This window comes from Aquarana catesbeiana, linkage group LG13 (genome assembly GCF_042186555.1).
Source record: "Aquarana catesbeiana isolate 2022-GZ linkage group LG13, ASM4218655v1, whole genome shotgun sequence".
NCBI classification, from domain to species: domain Eukaryota; kingdom Metazoa; phylum Chordata; class Amphibia; order Anura; family Ranidae; genus Aquarana; species Aquarana catesbeiana.
The window spans coordinates 1,647,859-1,663,072 of NC_133336.1; the positions used below are offsets into that span (position 1 = coordinate 1,647,859).

The following is a 15,214-nucleotide window of genomic DNA, read 5'->3' on the forward strand; positions in this document are numbered from 1 at the left end:
CGAGCCGTACCCTCACTACCGATCCAAGCCGTACCCTCACTACCGATCCGAGCCGTACCCTCACTACCGATCCGAGCCGTACCCTCACCACCGATCCGAGCCGTACCCTCACCAGCGATCCGAGCCGTACCCTCACCACCGATCCGAGCCGTACCCTCACCACCGATCCGAGCCGTACCATCACTACCGATCCTAGCCGTGCCCTCACCACCGATCCGAGCCGTGCCCTTACCACCAATCCGAGCCATGCCCTCACCACCAATCCGAGCCATGCCCTCACCACCGGTCCGAGCCGTACCCTCACCACCGATCCGAGCCGTACCCTCACTACCGATCCGAACCGTACCCTCACTACCGATCCGAACCGTACCCTCACCACCGATCCGAACCGTACCCTCACCACCGATCCGAACCGAACCCTCACCACCGATCCGAGCCGTACCCTCACCACCGATCCGAGCCGTACCCTCACCACCGATCCGAGCCGTACCCTCACCACCGATCCGAGCCGTACCCTCACCACCGATCCGAGCCGTACCCTCACCACCGATCCGAGCCGTACCCTCACCACCGATCCGAGCCGTACCCTCAACACCGATCCGAGCCGTACCCTCACTACCGATCCGAACCCTCTCTACCTATCCAAGCCGTACCCTCACCATCGATCCGAGCCGTACCCTCACCACCGATCCGAGCCGTACCCTCACTACCGATCCGAGCCGTTCCCTCACTACCGATCCGAGCCGTACCCTCACTACCCATCTGAGCCGTACCTTCACTACCAATTCGAGCTGTACCCTCACTACTGATCCGAGCCGTACCCTCACTACCGATCCGAGCCGTACCCTCACTACCGATCCGAGCCGTACCCACACTACCGATCCGAGCCGTACCCTCACCACCGATCCGAGCCGTACCCTCACTACCCATCTGAGCCGTACCTTCACTACCAATTCGAGCTGTACCCTTACTACTGATCCGAGCCGTACCCCCACTACCGATCCGAGCCGTACCCTCACTACCGATCCGAGCCGTACCCTCACTACCGATCGGAGCCGTACCCTCACTACCAATCCGAGCCATACCCTCACCACCGATCCGAGCTGTACCCTCACTACCGATCCGAGCCGTTCCCTCACTACCGATCCAAGCCGTACCCTCACTACCGATCCGAACCGTACCCTCACCACCGATCCGAGCCGTACCTTCACCACCGATCCGAGCCGTACCCTCACCACCGATCCGAGCCGTACCCTCACTACCGATCCAAGCCGTACCCTCACCACCGATCCGAGCCGTACCCTCACCACCGATCCAAGCCGTACCCTCACCACCGATCCGAACCGTACCCTCACCACCGATCCGAGCCGTACCCTCACCACCGATCCGAGCCGTACCCTCACTACCGATCCGAACCCTCTCTACCTATCCAAGCCGTACCCTCACCATCGATCCGAGCCGTACCCTCACCACGGATCCGAGCCGTACCCTCACTACCGATCCGAACCGTACCCTCACTACCGATCCGAGCCGTTCCCTCACTACTGATCCGAGCCGTTCCCTCACTATCGATCCGAGCCCTTCCCTCACTATCGATCCGAGCCGTTCCCTCACTATCGATCCGAGCCGTTCCCTCACTAGCGATCCAAGCCGTACCCTCACTACCGATCCGAGCCGTTCCCTCACTACCGATCCGAGCCGTACCCTCACTACCCATCTGAGCCGTACCTTCACTACCAATTCGAGCTGTACCCTCACTACTGATCTGAGCCGTACCCTCACTACCGATCCGAGCCGTACCCTCACTACCGATCCGAGCCGTACCCTCACTACCGATCTGAGCCGTACCCTCACTACCAATCCGAGCCATACCCTCACCACCGATCCGAGCTGTACCCTCACTACCGATCCGAGCTGTTCCCTCACTACCGATCCAAGCCGTACCCTCACTACCGATCCAAGCCGTACCTTCACCACCGATCCGAGCCATGCCCTCACTACCGATCCGAGCCGTACCCTCACCACCAATCCGAGCCGTACCCTCACCACCGATCCGAGCCGTACCTTCACCACCGATCCGAGCCGTACCCTCACCACCGATCCAAGCCGTACCCTCACTACCGATCCGAGCCGTACCCTCACTACCGATCCGAGCCGTACCCTCACTACCGATCCGAGCTGTTCCCTCACTACCAATCCGAGCCATACCCTCACCACCGATCTGAGCCGTTCCCTCACTAACGATCTGAGCCGTGCCCTCACTACCGGTCCGAGCCGTACCCTCACTACCCATCCGAGCCGTACCCTCACTACCGATCCGAACCGTACCCTCACTACCGATCCGAACCGTACCCTCATCACCGATCCGAACCGTACCCTCACCACTGATCCGAGCCGTACCCTCACCACCGATCCGAGCCGTACCCTCACCACCGATCCGAGCCGTACCCTCACCACCGATCCGAGCTGTACCCTCACCACCGATCCGAACCGTACCCTCACCACCGATCCGAGCTGTACCCTCACCACCGATCCAAGCCGTGCCCTCACCACCGATCCGAGCCATACCCTCACCACCGATCCTAGCCTGCCCTAACCACCGATCTGAGCCGTGCCCTCACCACCGATCCGAGCCGTGCCCTCACCACCGGTCCGAGCCGTACCCTCACCACCGGTCCGAGCCGTACCCTCACCACCGATCCGAACCGTACCCTCACTACCGATCCGAACCGTACCCTCACCACCGATCCGAACCGAACCCTCACCACCGATCCGAGCCGTGCCCTCACCACCGGTCCGAGCCGTACCCTCACTACCGATCCGAGCCGTACCCTAACTACCGATCCGAACCGTACCCTCACTACCGATCCGAACCGTACCCTCACCACCGATCCGAACCGTACCCTCACCACCGATCCAAACCGAACCCTCACCACCGATCCGAGCCGTACCCTCACCACCGATCCGAGCCGTACTCTCACCACCGATCCGAACCCTCTCTACCTATCCAAGCCGTACCCTCACCACCGATCCGAGCCGTACCCTCACCACCGATCCGAGCCGTACCCTCACCACCGATCCGAGCCGTACCCTCACTACCGATCCGAACCGTACCCTCACTACCGATCCGAACCGTACCCTCACTACCGATCTGAGCCGTTCCCTCACTACCAATCCGAGCCATACCCTCACCACCAATCCGAGCCATACCCTCACTACCGATCCGAGCCGTTACCTCACTACTAATCCGAGCCATACCCTCACTACCGATCCGAGCCATACCCTCACTACCGATCAGAGCCGTTCCCTCACTACCAACCCGAGCCATACCCTCACTACCAATCCGAGCCGTACCCTCACTACCGATCCGAGCCGTTCCCTCACTACCAATCCGAGCCATACCCTCACTACCGATCCGAGCCGTACCCTCACCACCGATCCGAGCCGTACCCTCACTACCGATCCGAGCCGTACCCTCACTACCAATCCGAGCCATACCCTCACTACCGATCCGAGCCATACCCTCACTACCGATCTGAGCCGTTCCCTCACTACTGATCCAAGCCGTACCCTCACTACCGATCCGAGCTGTACCCTCACCACCGATCCGAGCCGTACCTTCACCACCGATCCGAGCCGTACCCTCACCACCGATCCGAGCCGTACCCTCACTACCGATCCGAGCCGTACCCTCACTACCGATCCGAGCCGTACCCTCACTACCGATCCGAGCTGTTCCCTCACTACCAATCCGAGCCATACCCTCACCACCGATCCGAGCCGTTCCCTCACTACCGATCCGAGCCATTCCCTCACTATCGATCTGAGCCGTTCCCTCACTAACGATCCGAGCCGTGCCCTCACTACCGGTCCGAGCCGTACCCTCACTACCGATCCGAACCGTACCCTCACTACCGATCCGAATCGTACCCTCATCACCGATCCGAACCGTACCCTCACCACTGATCCGAGCCGTACCCTCACCACCGATCCGAGCCGTACCCTCACCACCGATCCGAGCCGTACCCTCACCACCAATCCGAACCGTACCCTCACCACCGATCCGAGCCGTACCCTCACCACCGATCCAAGCCGTGCCCTCACCACCGATCCGAGCCGTACCCTCACCACCGATCCTAGCCGTGCCCTAACCACCGATCCGAGCCGTGCCCTCACCACCGATCCGAGCCGTGCCCTCACCACCGGTCCGAGCCGTACCCTCCCCACCGGTCCGAGCCGTACCCTCACCACCGATCCGAACCGTACCCTCACTACCGATCCGAACCGTACCCTCACCACCGATCCGAACCGAACCCTCACCACCGATCCGAGCCGTGCCCTCACCACCGGTCCGAGCCGTACCCTCACTACCGATCCGAGCCGTACCCTAACTACCGATCCGAACTGTACCCTCACTACCGATCCGAACCGTACCCTCACCACCAATCCGAACCGTACCCTCACCACCGATCCAAACCGAACCCTCACCACCGATCCGAGCCGTACCCTCACCACCGATCCGAGCCGTACCCTCACCACCGATCCGAACCCTCTCTACCTATCCAAGCCGTACCCTCACCACCGATCCGAGCCGTACCCTCACCACCGATCCGAGCCGTACCCTCACTACCGATCCGAACCGTACCCTCACTACCGATCCGAACCGTACCCTCACTACCGATCTGAGCCGTTCCCTCACTACCAATCCGAGCCATACCCTCACCACCAATCCGAGCCATACCCTCACTACCGATCCGAGCCGTTACCTCACTACTAATCCGAGCCATACCCTCACTACCGATCCGAGCCATACCCTCACTACCGATCAGAGCCGTTCCCTCACTACCAACCCGAGCCATACCCTCACTACCAATCCGAGCCGTACCCTCACTACCGATCCGAGCCGTTCCCTCACTACCAATCCGAGCCATACCCTCACTACCGATCCGAGCCGTACCCTCACCACCGATCCGAGCCGTACCCTCACTACCGATCCGAGCCGTACCCTCACTACCAATCCGAGCCATACCCTCACTACCGATCCGAGCCATACCCTCACTACCGATCCGAGCCGTTCCCTCACTACTGATCCAAGCCGTACCCTCACTACCGATCCAAGCTGTACCCTCACCACCGATCCGAGCCGTACCTTCACCACCGATCCGAGCCGTACCCTCACCACCGATCCGAGCCGTACCCTCACTACCGATCCGAGCCGTACCCTCACTACCGATCCGAGCCGTACCCTCATCACCGATCCGAACCGTACCCTCACCACTGATCCGAGCCGTACCCTCACCACCGATCCGAGCCGTACCCTCACCACCGATCCGAGCCGTACCCTCACCACCAATCCGAACCGTACCCTCACCACCGATCCGAGCCGTACCCTCACCACCGATCCAAGCCGTGCCCTCACCACCGATCCGAGCCGTACCCTCACCACCGATCCTAGCCGTGCCCTAACCACCGATCCGAGCCGTGCCCTCACCACCGATCCGAGCCGTGCCCTCACCACCGGTCCGAGCCGTACCCTCCCCACCGGTCCGAGCCGTACCCTCACCACCGATCCGAACCATACCCTCACTACCGATCCGAACCGTACCCTCACCACCGATCCGAACCGAACCCTCACCACCGATCCGAGCCGTGCCCTCACCACCGGTCCGAGCCGTACCCTCACTACCGATCCGAGCCGTACCCTCACTACCGATCCGAACCGTACCCTCACTACCGATCTGAACCGTACCCTCACCACCGATCCGAACCGTACCCTCACCACCGATCCAAACCGAACCCTCACCACCGATCCGAGCCGTACCCTCACCACCGATCCGAGCCGTACCCTCACCACCGATCCGAACCCTCTCTACCTATCCAAGCCGTACCCTCACCACCGATCCGAGCCGTTCCCTCACTACCAACCCGAGCCATACCCTCACTACCAATCCGAGCCGTACCCTCACTACCGATCCGAGCCGTTCCCTCACTACCAATCCGAGCCATACCCTCACTACCGATCCGAGCCGTACCCTCACCACCGATCCGAGCCGTACCCTCACTACCGATCCGAGCCGTACCCTCACTACCAATCCGAGCCATACCCTCACTACCGATCCGAGCCATACCCTCACTACCGATCCGAGCCGTTCCCTCACTACTGATCCAAGCCGTACCCTCACTACCGATCCGAGCTGTACCCTCACCACCGATCCGAGCCGTACCTTCACCACCGATCCGAGCTGTACCCTCACCACCGATCCGAGCCGTACCCTCACTACCGATCCGAGCCGTACCCTCACTACCGATCCGAGCCGTACCCTCACTACCGATCCGAGCTGTTCCCTCACTACCAATCCGAGCCATACCCTCACCACCGATCCGAGCCGTTCCTCACTACCGATCCGAGCCATTCCCTCACTATCGATCTGAGCCGTTCCCTCACTAACGATCCGAGCCGTGCCCTCACTTCCGGTCCGAGCCGTACCCTCACTACCCATCCGAGCTGTACCCTCACTACCGATCCGAACCGTACCCTCACTACCGATCCGAATCGTACCCTCATCACCGATCCGAACCGTACCCTCACCACTGATCCGAGCCGTACCCTCACCACCGATCCGAGCCGTACCCTCACCACCGATCCGAGCCGTACCCTCACCACCAATCCGAACCGTACCCTCACCACCGATCCGAGCCGTACCCTCACCACCGATCCAAGCCGTGCCCTCACCACCGATCCGAGCCGTACCCTCACCACCGATCCTAGCCGTGCCCTAACCACCGATCCGAGCCGTGCCCTCACCACCGATCCGAGCCGTGCCCTCACCACCGGTCCGAGCCGTACCCTCCCCACCGGTCCGAGCCGTACCCTCACCACCGATCCGAACCGTATCCTCACTACCGATCCGAACCGTACCCTCACCACCGATCCGAACCGAACCCTCACCACCGATCCGAGCCGTGCCCTCACCACCGGTCCGAGCCGTACCCTCACTACCGATCCGAGCCGTACTCTCACTACCGATCCGAACCGTACCCTCACTACCGATCCGAACCGTACCCTCACCACCGATCCGAACCGTACCCTCACCACCGATCCAAACCGAACCCTCACCACCGATCCGAGCCGTACCCTCACCACCGATCCGAGCCGTACCCTCACCACCGATCCGAACCCTCTCTACCTATCCAAGCCGTACCCTCACCACCGATCCGAGCCGTACCCTCACCACCGATCCGAGCCGTACCCTCACTACCGATCCGAACCGTACCCTCACTACCGATCCGAACCGTACCCTCACTACCGATCCGAGCCGTTCCCTTACTACCAATCCGAGCCATACCCTCACCACCAATCCGAGCCATACCCTCACCACCGATCCGAGCCGTACCCTCACTACCGATCCGAGCCGTTCCCTCACTACTAATCCGAGCCATACCCTCACTACCGATCCGAGCCATACCCTCACTACCGATCAGAGCCGTTCCCTCACTACCAATCCGAGCCATACCCTCACTACCAATCCGAGCCGTACCCTCACTACCGATCCGAGCCGTTCCCTCACTACCAATCCGAGCCATACCCTCACTACCGATCCGAGCCGTACCCTCACCACCGATCCGAGCCGTACCCTCACTACCGATCCGAGCCGTACCCTCACTACCAATCCGAGCCATACCCTCACTACCGATCTGAGCCATACCCTCACTACCGATCCGAGCCGTTCCCTCACTACTGATCCAAGCCGTACCCTCACTACCGATCCGAGCTGTACCCACCACCACAGATCCGAGCCGTACCTTCACCACCGATCCGAGCCGTACCCTCACCGCCGATCTGAGCCGTACCCTCACTACCGATCCGAGCCGTACCCTCACTACCGATCCGAGCCGTACCCTCACTACCGATCCGAGCTGTTCCCTCACTACCAATCCGAGCCATACCCTCACCACCGATCCGAGCCGTTCCCTCACTACCGATCCGAGCCATTCCCTCACTATCGATCCGAGCCGTACCCTCACCACCGATCCGAGCCGTACCCTCACTACTGATCTGAGCCGTTCCCTCACTACCGATCCGAGCCATTCCCTCACTATCGATCCGAGCCGTACCCTCACCACCGATCCGAGCCTTACCCTCACCACCGATCCGAGCCATTCCCTCACTACCGATCCGAGCCGTTCCTTCACTATCGATCCGAGCCGTATCCTCCCTACTGATCTGAGTTGTGCCTTCTCTACGATCGGAGACGTTCCTTTGCTATTGATCTGAGCCGTAGCTTCACTACCGATCTGAGGTGCAGAACTGGTCAGGGTAGTTGATGAATACTGTCAGGGAAATTCTAAGCTTCTCCCTTTCAGCATATCATTTCTTTACACTTAGAAGCACAAATACGGCTCTCTTATGTAATGCGGGGAAAGCTCGTTTATCTCTCCCAGTAACACAAACAGATGCTGGCATCACCTCGAGCTCAGTATAATCCTGAAGAGAAATAGCCAGGCTGCTTTTATTTATACTAAATACATGAATAACAAGAGGGTGCTGACTTCAGCCAATCAGACACTTGTATTCATTCAAAAGATCCAATCACACACATGTATATATTCAAATAGAAATGCAGTAGTGACATGTGCAAACGTTCGTGTGCAAAACCATGCAGCGAGTACACGGTTCCAAACACGATCGTGTGCACATTCCCACCACTACCAACCATGTGAGCCGTACTCTATCATGGCTCAGTGGGCCATCACTCTGTATGGTTATACTATGGTTCCCATGTACGCAGATCTGCTTACTTAGGAGTTTAAATGCGATCGCCATGAGGTGGCCAGTCCCTTGGTGAGGCATAAACGATCATCCCTAAAAGAGCAAACAGAACCGCCGTGTCCACGGGGAGGTTTCCGCAGCCAATGGTCTTCCGCCAACTTCCGTATGTGTGATTTGAATACCCTCACATGAGCGCATTACAGCAAAACTGACACTAGGGGGAGTCTGACAACATACATTAATAAAAATCTCTACAACAATACTAATATTACCCAACAATAGAGCGCCTCATTACTGACCTGCCACGCCTCATTACTGACCTGCCACGCCCCATTACTGACCCGCCACGCCTCATTACTGACCCGCCACGCCTCATTTCTGACCCGCCACGCATTGGACCTCCTTCACCGAATTGTTCCATGCACCCGTGTGCAGGCAATCCTATTCATGTGAATTGGGATGGAGAAGCTGCACAGACATGGAGCCGGGTGGGTGCGAGTGCCTGGCCCTGAAGGCAGACTTATGGCCCCACACCCGACTTATGTAGCAATTATATATGATATATTTTATTTTTTGTGTTATTTTTGTTTTTCCACAAAAGTAGAGTTCCCCTTTAATGTTGAGTGTTTTGTGGCCCTGAGCTCAGAAGTAAACTGGGCCCTTAGTTTGGAGCATATATAATACATTTAAAGAGAGGCGATCGCTTTACTCCTTTTAATTTCATTGACTCCTATAACAAAAGAATGACAACAGCTCCCCCCGGTGTACAGACAGGATAATACATTGACTTTCACAGTTCCTTATTATCGCTCTTCTCCAGTGATAATCCCGCTGTCAGGATTGGTCCCCGGAGTTCTGGAAATGTTCTTGTTCTTCCTGATATGAATCGATTGTCTTGTCTTATCTTTGTCTTCTGATTCTCTGAGGTGCAATTCTCAGCCTGTGCTTGTTGGTTGTGAACTTGTTATAAATTTGGGTATAAAACGTATCGCTGCCGCGCAAAACATTTTATCATTTACTGATATTAAAAAAAATTTACTTTTTTAAATCTTCCATTATTTTCTTAATCTGACCCTCCCCCGTTACTGTAATTATTTCACCTCCTCTTCCCAGAATCTGCAGAATTTGAGGATCCCGCACAAAGATGAACGAAGGCGGCCCGCTGATTACATTAGGCCCCAACCCCGCCGGCCATCAACCCACATAAAACCAGGAATAAAAAATGCTTCTTTCATTCGGAATGTATGACGACACTCATTGCTGCCTCTGCTGTACCAGCCCTGCCTGGCTTCTCCCCTGCTGGACCACAGAACACCTCCCCCTCTCCTCATCTCTATTATGTAGCTCTCAGTCCCGCAGGAGACCACAGTTTAAGGTCCCTAGAGTCTTTTCTTGTAGTTGCACCCACAGCCAGGGACACAGTCACTCCCTTGGCTCAGTCTAGGAGTTTGCTTTTCTGATGCTTTATTGCAGAATTTGGATAGGAGTTGGGTAACTGTGGTGGGAGACCCTGGTAACTCTAGTAGCAACTTGAGGACACCAATATTCCTCCTATTATTGTGAGGAGAGTCCTTGCAAAAGCAGTTAGTGGACTGAGCTCTACCAGGACAATGTGCTCTATGAGCAATGCTTCCTCTATGAGGGATAACAGAATCACACAGTCTCGGGGATCTCTGAATCCACTCACAGATGTCCTCAGGTAGACGGACACCTCCTTCCAGACACTTCTCCTGTGATACCAGACCAGATCCCCAGACAAAGGTCCCTCAGTCAACCACAGCATCTTTTAGCAGAATAGACCCCTCAGCTAACCTAGCTGGGACCTCCATGGACAGAAGACACATGGCAAGCCTGCCCAGGAGGGGTAGAATTTCCTCCTCTAGGACAAGAACCCATCTGCTCCCCATCTCAGAGTATTTATGCTCCTTTCCAGCCACCATCTGGGCACTTCCCCCCAGGGATTGGCTGTAGAAATATTCAGCTGCTGATTTGACTTTCCTAGCCTACTATCTTCCAGAATATTTATGGAAAAACAGGAGGAGGCAGTTATTCCCGCAGCCAGTGAAACAGAACAACCACAAGCAGCTCCGCCGATTACAGTGAACTAGCAACTACATTTACCTAACCTAAGCACCTACCCTACAGTGCCTTGAAAAAGTATTCATACCCCTTGAAATTCTCCACATTTTGTTACAACCAAAAACATAAATGTATTTTATTGGGATTTTATGTGATAGACCAACACAAAGTGTCACATAATTGTGAAGTGGAAGGAAAATGATAAATGATACAAATAAATATGTGAAAAGTGTGGGGGGGGTACATTTGTATGGCGCCCCCCGGAGTCAATACTTTGTAGAACCCCCTTTCTCTACAAGTCTTTTTGGGGATGTCTCTACCAGCTTTGCACATCTAGAGAGGACATTTCTGCCCATTCTTCTTTGTAAAATATCTCAAGCTCTGTCAGATTGGATGGAGAACGTCTGTGAACAGCAATTTTCAAGTCTTGCCACAGATTCTCAATGTGATTTAGGTCTGGACTGTGACTGGGCCATTCTAACACATGAATATGCTTTGATCTAAACCATTCCATTGTAGCTCTGGCTGGATGTTTCGGGTCGTTGTCCTGCTGGAAGGTGAACCTCCGCCCCAGTCTCAAGTCTTTTGTAGACTCTAACAGGTTTTCTTCTAAGATTGTCCTGTATTTGTCTCCATCCATCTTCCCATCAACTCTGACCAGCTTCCCTGTCCCTGCTGAAGAAAACCATCCCCACCACATGATGCTGCCACCACCATGTTTCACGGTGGGGATGGTGTGTTCAGGGTGATGTGCAGTGTTAGTTTTCCCCACACATAGCGTTTTACTTTTAGGCCATAAAGTTGAATTTTGGTCTCCTCTGACCAGATCACCTACTTCCACATGTTTGCTGTGTCCTCCACATGGCTTCTCACAAACAGGACTTCTTATGACTTTCTTTCACCAATGTCTTTCTTCTTGTCACTCTTCCATAAAGGGCAGATTTGTGGAGAACACGACTAATAGTTGTCCTGTGGACAGATTCTCCCACCTGAGCTGTGGATCTCTGCAGCTCCTCCAGAGTTACCATGGACCTCTTGGCTCTTCTCTGATGAATGTTCTCCTTGCCCGGCCGGTCAGTTTAGGTGGACGGCCGTGTCTTGGTAGGTTTGCAGTTGTGTCATACTCTTTCCATTTTCTGATGATGGATTGAACAGATCTCCGTGAGATGTTCAAAGCTTGGGAGATCTTTTTATAACCTAACCCTGCTTTATACTTCCCCAGAACTTTATCCCTGACCTGTCTGGTGTGTTCCTTGGCCTTCATGATGCTGTTTGTTCACTAAAGGTTCTCTAACAAACCTCTGAGGGCTTCACAGAACAGCTGTATTTATACTGAGATTAAATGACACACAGGTGGACTCTATTTACTAATTAGATGACTTCTGAAGACAATTGGTTCCTCTAGATTTTAGTTAGGGGTATCAGAGTAAAGGGGGCTGAATACAACCCCTCCCCCCCCACACTTTTCACATATTTATTTGTATCATTTATCATTTTCCTTCCACTTCACAATTATGTGACACTTTGTGTTGGTCTATCACACAAAATCCAAATAAAATACATTTATGTTTTTGGTTGTAAAATGACAAAATGTGGGGAATGTCAAGGGGTATGAATACTTTTTCAAGTCACTGTATCTAGAAGGGTTCTACAATTACATAAGGGAAGGATGACTGTAGTCCAGCAAAGAAGAGTCAGGCAGGGCTGACACCACTGCTTGGAATTTTAGTGCAGCAGAGGATGTGATGTCAACCCACATCAAAAAGGTTTCCCGCATGCCTTACCATTCATTGTTATAATGGCACCCCAAACACAGCATGCGGAAAAATGCACGACAAATGCACCAAAACGCGTGAAGCTCCACACTTGAGAAGCTACACGATCTACTTTGATGCGTTTGTCGCACATCGGGCAGTCTATTGAATTCAATGCACGTGTCCAAAGAATGCATACCCAAAGGCGGAAAAATGTGGCGCGATTTGGGGTGCATTCACAAAATTCCGAGGTGTGAATAAAGCCTTAAGGATGTTAGAAGCTCGCTGGATTTCTGGCAGGATCAACAGGAATAGTTCTGACTACAGACAGGGGGGAATATATTACAGAGACATACTGAATAATAATATTCTTTATTTTGAATACAAGTGTGCGTTGTATCTCCACAGACGTCCACCCGTGTGCGGCTTACCCATGTTCCAGCAACTCCACCTGCATTGAGACGGGTGACGGCGGATATATTTGTCTCTGCGCTCCAGGCTTCACCGGGAAAAACTGTCTGGTTAAAATTGGGCCCTGCATCACAAATGGGTAATGAGCTTCTTGACTTCATTCTTGGTCAGATCCGGTGGGATTGATTGGCACAAGCATTCACCCAGCCGTGACAAAATGTTCTCCGTATTTTTGTTTAACAGGTCTATTTCCTGTGATCATTGGTGCCATCTAGTGGCCATAACATGGTATATTTCCTGATTGAGGCATTTCAGGAGAATTCGGCATTGTGGCCACTAGATGGTGCTGACAATTGACAAAATATAGAGAAATCTAGTCATGGCTGGGCAAATACTTGTGACATTCGTCCAGCAATTTTTTTTTCTAAATGGACCGATATAAGTGATTGTATAGTATATGTATGATTTATTTAAAGCCTATACTTCTTTTTTTAAGTTTAGATTGGGTTCAACGCCAGTTTATGATTGGCTGTCTCTGCCCTTTTACTTTTCTTGCCCCAGAGATGTAACAGGAAGTGCGAAAGAGGAAATCTCTGCAAAGTTGTGTTTTTTTCATCCTCCATTCATTCATCACAGAAATTCTAAAATAATTATGGCTCCATTGGAAAATGATTTAACATTTTATCTGGAATAATCTATGATGTCTCCTCATAATGAGACTTATAATGCCCTATTCCTGCCTGCCTTTTCTTGCCACCCTCCTCCTTGTGGCTTGATGCCCAAGGTGTGCACACTCCAATCCGCTTATATGGGGCCCCATAGCATAACGTGGCTAGGTTAGGCCATAAAACACAGTGTACACCGTCCCCACCACTTTCAAGTAGTTGCAGTCATTCATTTTGGCTACATATCACTAAACCCAGAAAACATAAGAATATCATTTCTATTCCACTGAAGCATGGCCTGATGGCTCCACTAATTCCCTACCTTCTGTCCATGAGGCCAGAGTTTCCTTGGCTTGATGACTTCACCAATTCCCTTACTCCCGTCTATGAGGCTGAAGTTTCCTTGGCTTGATAGCTCCACCAACCCCCTTCCTCCTGTCCATGAGGCCATATTTTCTTGGCTTGATGGCTCCACTAACTCCCTTCCTCCTGTATACCATGCTGGAGTTTCCTTGGCTTAAAGGCTTCACCAATTCCCTTCCTTCCGTCCATGAGGCCAGAGTTCCTTGGCTTGATGGCTGCACCAGTTCTCTTCCACCTGCCCATGAGGCCGAAGTTTATTTGGCTTAATGGCTTCACCAACTCCCTTCCTCCTGTCCATGAGGCCAGAGTTTCCTTGGCTTGATGACTTCACCAATTCCCTTACTCCCATCATGAGGCTGAAGTTTCCTTGGCTTTATGTCTCCACCAACTCCCTTTCTCCTGTCCAAGAGGCCAGAGTTTCCTTGGCTTGATGGCTCCACCAACTCCCTTCCTCCTGTCAATGAGGTCAGAGTTTCTTGGCTTGATGGCTCCACAAATTCCCTTCCTCCTGTCTATAAGGCTGGAGTTTCCTTGGCTTGATGTCTTCACCAATTCCCTTCCTTCCGTCCGTGAAGCTGATGTTTCCTTGGCCTTATGGTTCTACCAGCTCCCTTCCTCCTGTCCATGAGGCCAGAGTTTCCTTGGTTTAATGGCTCTGCCAAGTTCCTTAGGCCAGAGTTCCTTGGCTTAATGGCTGTACCAATTCTCTTTCACCTGTCCATGAGGCTGAAGTTCCCTTTGCTTGATCGATGGCTCCACAAGCTCCCTTCCTCCTGTTCACAAGGCTGGAGTTTCCTTGGCTTGATGGCTTCACCAATTCTTATCCTCCTGTTCATGAGGCCAGATTTTGTTTGGCTTAATAGCTCCACCAACTCTCTTCCTCCTGTCCACGAGGCTCGAGTCTCCTTGGCTTGATATCGCTTTCAACTCCCTTCCTCCTGTCCATGAGGCCATGAGAGTCTCAATATTGGAGCATATATATTTGTGAATAAGTTAAGGGCAGGTATGACTGGAGGTAACCCATTCCTTCTTAAAGGTCCTAGTAGGAAAGTGAAAACAAATCAGAGAGGGGTACAGAAAATGCTTCCTTGTACTTAAGTGTGTTCCACATGCTGTGCATTTAGCCATGTGCTAAATAAGTTGTTTCAAAAGTGACCAATCTTTCTCACATT

The 15,214-nt window shown here is 53.9% G+C and overlaps 1 protein-coding gene across 2 annotated transcripts in view; it reads left to right on the top strand.

The window, feature by feature from the left end:
- Positions 1-15,214, top strand: part of DLK1 (delta like non-canonical Notch ligand 1) — a 58,946-nt gene that overhangs the window by 42,602 nt on the left and 1,130 nt on the right. For both annotated transcript variants that reach the window (XM_073610270.1, XM_073610269.1), the window contains one exon: positions 13,012-13,153. In XM_073610270.1, the coding sequence (XP_073466371.1) occupies positions 13,012-13,153 (142 nt within the window). The remainder of the gene's footprint in view (positions 1-13,011; positions 13,154-15,214) is intronic.